This window comes from Lindgomyces ingoldianus (assembly GCF_010093535.1).
Source record: "Lindgomyces ingoldianus strain ATCC 200398 unplaced genomic scaffold BDR25scaffold_4, whole genome shotgun sequence".
In the NCBI taxonomy this organism is placed as follows: domain Eukaryota; kingdom Fungi; phylum Ascomycota; class Dothideomycetes; order Pleosporales; family Lindgomycetaceae; genus Lindgomyces; species Lindgomyces ingoldianus.
In genome coordinates this window covers 1,959,103-1,964,879 of record NW_022985165.1, presented here as the reverse complement: position 1 = coordinate 1,964,879, position 5,777 = coordinate 1,959,103, and the positions used below count along the sequence as shown (strand labels likewise).

General features: G+C 44.3%; 2 protein-coding genes across 2 annotated transcripts; one reads left to right on the top strand and one right to left on the bottom strand.

Moving 5' to 3' along the window:
- Positions 1 to 511: 511 nt before the first annotated feature.
- Positions 512 to 2,414, bottom strand: BDR25DRAFT_212050 (CoA-transferase family III; the record flags this gene model as incomplete). The annotated part of the gene is made up of 4 exons (XM_033684706.1): positions 512 to 874; positions 933 to 1,131; positions 1,182 to 2,057; positions 2,110 to 2,414. The coding sequence occupies 4 exons, from the start codon at positions 2,412 to 2,414 to the stop codon at positions 512 to 514; spliced, it is 1,743 nt and encodes a 580-aa protein (XP_033552914.1).
- On the top strand, positions 2,190 to 3,799 carry BDR25DRAFT_391360 (uncharacterized protein; the record flags this gene model as incomplete). The annotated part of the gene is made up of 9 exons (XM_033698145.1): positions 2,190 to 2,497; positions 2,533 to 2,569; positions 2,602 to 2,747; positions 2,786 to 2,809; positions 2,883 to 2,945; positions 3,017 to 3,089; positions 3,153 to 3,338; positions 3,390 to 3,716; positions 3,752 to 3,799. The coding sequence occupies exons 1-9, from the start codon at positions 2,484 to 2,486 to the stop codon at positions 3,797 to 3,799; spliced, it is 918 nt and encodes a 305-aa protein (XP_033552913.1). The 5' UTR covers positions 2,190 to 2,483.
- Positions 3,800 to 5,777: the final 1,978 nt, after the last annotated feature.

Genomic DNA, 5,777 nt, shown 5'->3' with positions numbered 1-5,777 from the left:
GATAGCTGTATGCGACAATAGGTAAGTGCATGATTTTAGTAGGGTCTTAGCAGAGTAGCTAACTCGCCTGTGTGGCCAACTCGCCTGTAAGGTACGTTAATATAATAATAAGCACTGTCTTTACTATTGTATAGAGTAGGTAGAGCAAGGTAGAGCAAGTTAGCTCTACTAGAATAGGGAGAGAAGAAGGTAAAGGCTTTTACAAGAGAAAAGCTTGCGCTGCGCTAAGGCGCTAGCACGCTTGCACGCTTGCTTAGTTCTTAGTGCGATCATGTGACTAGCAGCGGAGCTTGACAAGCAGCACTGTCACAATAGGGTTCAATTCTAACAAGTGTAATTATTATTAGAATATATTACATGCTTGGGAACCCTTAAATTTCTAAACATACCTCCCATGCGTCAGGTTCAGCTGTCCTATCAACAATTGTTTGGACAAGGGAAAATGATGATGGGCTAATAAAATGACATTACGCCCAACTGCATACATACCTTGGCATCCGGTTCGCCTATCTCACTCTGACACAACCTCCGTCATCAGATTCTCTGGCCACTTCGGCAGATCCGTTCCATTCGACCTTGTTCCAACATTAAACCGCAACTGTACCAACCCCTCTGGAAACTGAATCACGGGCATTGGTCTCAAAATGTCCTTCCCAATCGCTCCTGATCGCACCTTTTCGAAAAAAGCAGGGTTGAAAATAACATGTCCAGAGTTGTCTTGCAGCATCTTTAGGAATTTGGGAAGGGTATATTGCATGTTGTGGTAGTGGCGGAAGACCTGTCGCCCATTGCGTGTCCAGACGTCATCCCAGATGGCAGGGGGGTAGACGCCCACGCTGTTCACGAGCCATTGTGAATAGTAGTTCAACGCGACCTGGAAATGTTTGTGAGTGTGGTTTGCTAATGGTATTAGAGATGGATGGGGTGCGTACGTCAACTTTGTATGATCCACCATAGGTTCCACGCTTCAGGAGAGCACTTAGGATTCCGATAACTCCGGCAACTCCAGTACAGAAGTCGGAATTCGGAAAGACGGGTGTTACGGGCTCGTTGTTACCCATCGATCTCCCGAACTCCATCGATACACCACAACATGCGTCTGAGATCTGCTGCCATCCAGATCTGTACGACCTGAAAAAGTCAACATGTGATTCAATTCCTAACAAATGGTGCCTACATACCACGGACCCTGCCACCCGTAGCAATTTTCTCTTACGACGACCAAGCCCCTTTCGCGGTCGTTGGTGAGGTCTAGGAGTCTATCGAGTGAGAATCCGTATTTGTCGAGGACACCTGGTCGGTAGCCTTGAACGACGACATCCGCCTCTAGAACGAGCACTCGCAGCTTCTCCCGGTCTTCTTCTCTTCGGAAATCGAGATGAGCGCTCCATTTCCCCCAGCTGAGATCGCAGTGCAGAGACGACATGTCAGTAATGTGTGAAGCTGTGATCCTCATCACGCTTGCACCAAGTTCAGCAAGCCCTCTAGTTACAGCCGGGGCAGCAATAACTCGGGTCAGGTCAACTACTTTCAATCCCGCCAGAGGTCGTTGCGGTGACGTCTGAGGCGAATCTGGCCACCAGCAAGGTGTTTGTCTTTCATTCTTAACGTCGTGGACTTCGTACAGGCCAATATGCGCATTCGCTTTGCCGTGCTCACTCTCCTTAAACTCCTCTGTCGTCCAGCAAATAGTGCCAGCTTGCTTATAAACGTCCGAGGCCAAATTCTGCATTTCTACAGAATCGATTTGCGCCACCTTGTTCACATACGGCTGCCATGACTCCTCCGGAGCGTGCTCGAAATCGTGAGGGAGCCCAAGGCTCTTTTGTGTTAGTTCGGAGTCCATGCTTCCATGCAAGTGAAAGTAGCGCCCATCCTTACAACGATAAATGTTGGTAGCTGACGTTCGATAGGTGCTCGCTTGCATTCCGTGCAGATCAGTGTTCTTGAAGTACTTTGCGTAAGCAGGTGAGGCGGCTTTGGCGAACGTGAGCGCTTCGCCGTCAGGGTCGATTGTATTAAGCAGAATCGACATGATGAAGAGCTGTGCGTGGTCTCTAACTTCCAATCAGCACACTTTTGGCTTCAAATGCTATGATGAGGGCTTACGTATTGATGACAGCCTTCTGAGGCTCTACTCCATACTTTTTCTTCAGAAGGACATTGATCATCGCAGCTTCCAATCCTTTCAAAGCTGAGATACTTTCCGCAAACCGCCAATTGATTGGAATGCTGGGTTTATCGGTTCCCTTAAACTCGATCCTCTTTGCACATTCTTCAATTTCCTTAGGAAGGTTCGGACCGATCAGTGGGTTCTTCAAGATACCATCTTGGAAGACCTTCGCTGTTTCTTGAGGGATTGAGTAGGCCGTTGGGCCTTTAGTGCCACTTACTCCATTCGTTTGTCCGTTCATATAACCGTTTACTCTATTGGAAGGCATTTTAACGAAGAGCTTTTAATATTCCGTCAGTACTCCTGATCTATGGACATGCAGCGGTTTTCTTATATGCTAAAGTCAGCGATTCATGTAGCACACCGGCGGCCTTGGCAAAATTCCTCGGATTTAGAGTAGCGGTCGTCGCTGTCGATTCGGTCCTTAGTCGAGTCGATCAATTCGAGTTATTCCCCTAGCCAATCAACACCGCACTGTCTCCGCAGTCGTAAGCAACCGCAAGGTAGAGGAAAAGAGGAGGGTTTCACGAGATTTCGGATGGAAGATAAAATCTTCATCTGTTGTATGTCCTCGGTAAATGTTTAAAAGAAGAAGCCTGGAGGACTTGAAAGGATCCGAAACTTAAAAGAGGCCCCGTCAGCGCCGGCCAATGCTTATACATTTCTTTTTTGGCTAACCCAATCATTGCTTTGAGTACGAGACAACGAGACGTCGGCATTTCGCTCTTCCGAATGGCTTCTCTAGGATACGTGACGAGATGGACGAAGGCGCGTGGCACGAGGCCCACTAGGATCGCGAATTGCTCGGGTTTTAAAGGTGAGGTTGCACGACACACGATCTAGCTTCCGTACATTGGCTGACGTCGAAGTAGCCGACCCTAGATATCATATGAGATATCGAGCGGAGTTGGGAGATGTAGATTTTATTACGGGTGATTACCTTGCTGGTTAGGGCCCGAATTGCCCTACATGTTCATAGAAGCTCACATCTACGATAGAAGTCAACATCGCGGAAAATGCACAAGCGCACGCCGCTGGATGGGAAGAGACAGCATGGGATGGAATCCAACAGACAATTGACATCCTAGCGCAGAAACGGATAAAAGTGATTATCAATGGTGGTGCGCACAAACCCAAAGGATTGTCTGAGAAAGTGCATCAGTTGGTGGGTAGATCATGCTTATTGCATCCTTCTAGGCGTTGACGGAGGTCTCAGGTCACGAAGAAAAACCTACTATTGAAAGTCGCCTACGTCCTCGGCGACAACCTCATCAACAAGATTAAAGACATCCGCAGCAAAGGACTCCCACCCCATCTCGATTCCGACAATAGTGAAGTCCACCACGCAAATCACACCCTCGATCTCCTCAAAAAAGGCAACAAGCCGGTCATCAGTGCAAACGCCTATCTTGGCGCCAGAGAAATCGTGAAAGGACTAAAAGAGGGGGCGGACATCATCATTGCGGGGAGCGTCGCGGACGCGAGTCCGGTATGTGTCAAGCCACTAAGCAGCCACACCTATTTGAGGTTTCTTCACACTTTGGTTTCCCGACACTAACTGAAAACCCCAGGTCATAGGCGCCGCGTGGTACCGTGTTTCATCGCCTAACACACGGCCCCTTGTAACGCACAATTTTAAGATGTTACCCCTATTAACTTTTAAAGCTGTATAGCTCTATAGAGCTTATAAAATAAAGCAGTTTTCTAAAGTTATAAGGAAAGCTTACTAATTAATTAATCTATTATATAAAAAACCTTTTAAAAAGGTTAATCTACCTGCTATGTTAACTTTAGGCTAGAGTAGGCGTAGCAACCTTTATAACTAATTTATTTTTAATATAATCTTTCTTCTTATTTTTATTACTAGTAATTAGTGTAAAGGCCTTCTTCTTAACTTTTTTTTTGCTAATTAGATGTTCTTTTTAAGTTATGTAGTAGCTTTTTAAGTAAACTTTACTTTCTTTTTTTAAGCTACCTGTAAGGCCGAGATGGCGCTTACGTGTAAGGCCGAGATGGTGCTTACGTGCGACGGGTATATATACTATTCTGTACGCAATAATTAACTGTTAGTTGATTATTCGCACCTTTTTAGTTGTATTGGCGGAGTGGTGCGGAGCCCTGTCCTTACATAATAATTAACCAACGACGAGGACAGTCGCGCGTTTGACCCACACCTTGGACAGCTTTGCCAGTTTTTAGACTGAAACGTGAGGCGGCCTCTTCTGGCGCCACGTTGTAGCTGCTGGGAGGTCTAGTGTATATGGCTTAGCTGGCGTGGGCCACTAAGCGTTGTGTCGTTATTTATCCCGCGCCTCTGGGCCGCAGGTGGTCAGCCTCTGGCCGGTAACCGAGACATGCGCATAGGCGCCTCTGAGCTGCGGGTAGGTCATGTGACGCCTGGGACATGCGTCTGCTAAGAAGGGGGATAATGTAAGGCCAGGATGGCGCTTACGTGTAAGGCCGAGATGGTGCTTACGTGCGACGGGTATATATACTATTCTGCACCCGAAAATCAACGTTGGTTGATTATTCGTACCTTTTGGTTGTATTGGCGGAGTGGTGCGGAGCCCTGTCCTTACACTACCTTAACACGCTGCTTTTAAAGATGGATTTTTTTTACTACTACTTTTATACACTTTTTTTTAATTAGTATATATACTTTTTTTACCTTTTTTTTATTTAAATTTTTTAGCTTTTTTAAGCTTTAATTTTTTTTTTAAGTTATAAAGATTTTTTATTAGCATCTTTTTAAGCTTAGAAATTATATGCTTTATATACTTTATTTAGTAACTAAAAGACTGCTTTACTATTATACTTAAGTAAAACTTTAAGTAAAAGAGCTTTTTTACACTAGTAGTAACACTTTTTATTAAAAAGAGCTTATTTAAAATGTTTAACTTTATGCTAAACTAAGTTATAATAATATAAAATTATTGTTGCGTAAGAGAGCACATGGTCCTAGTGTCGCGCCTGTGTTTCAGACAAGCAGCCTGAGACACTTAGCGCTAGAGCTTCTACTACATAGGCAGGCTCTCTATAAGCCTTTTATAGTTAATAGACTTGCTTCTTATTGCTCTCTAATTAGCAGTTGCAACAATTATGTAAATAGTTTAACTAAGCTAATATAACTACTTACTATAAATATTATTAACAACTTAGTTGTCCAAATAGCAGTATTTAGATACGCGGTTGGGCGTCACGTGACATAGTCTTGTGTCACAGTTGTACGCACAGACAGATAAATACCCTTTCCTTCGCACAGACTTAGAAAAACAAGAATCACCCCGGTTTCCCCGCCCCCCCCCCCCCCCCCCCCGCCGCGCAATGTGTACACTGTGCAAACCTCTTTGCTTTGCATAGCTAGCATAGAGTCTATTTAACACTAATTAGTAGTTTAAATGCTATAAAACAAAAAGCTCTTTTTATACCTTTTTATTTAAAGAATTATGTATAAAAGAAATTCTTTCTCTTACTAATTTAACTATAAATTAGTAAGAGTAAAGACAGAGTCTAATTTACATGCAAGTAGCTATAAATCTCTATTTAGTTACTTAATAAAGAGCAGAAAACCTGTCTGTACAATACTGTTTAGAGGTATTATATA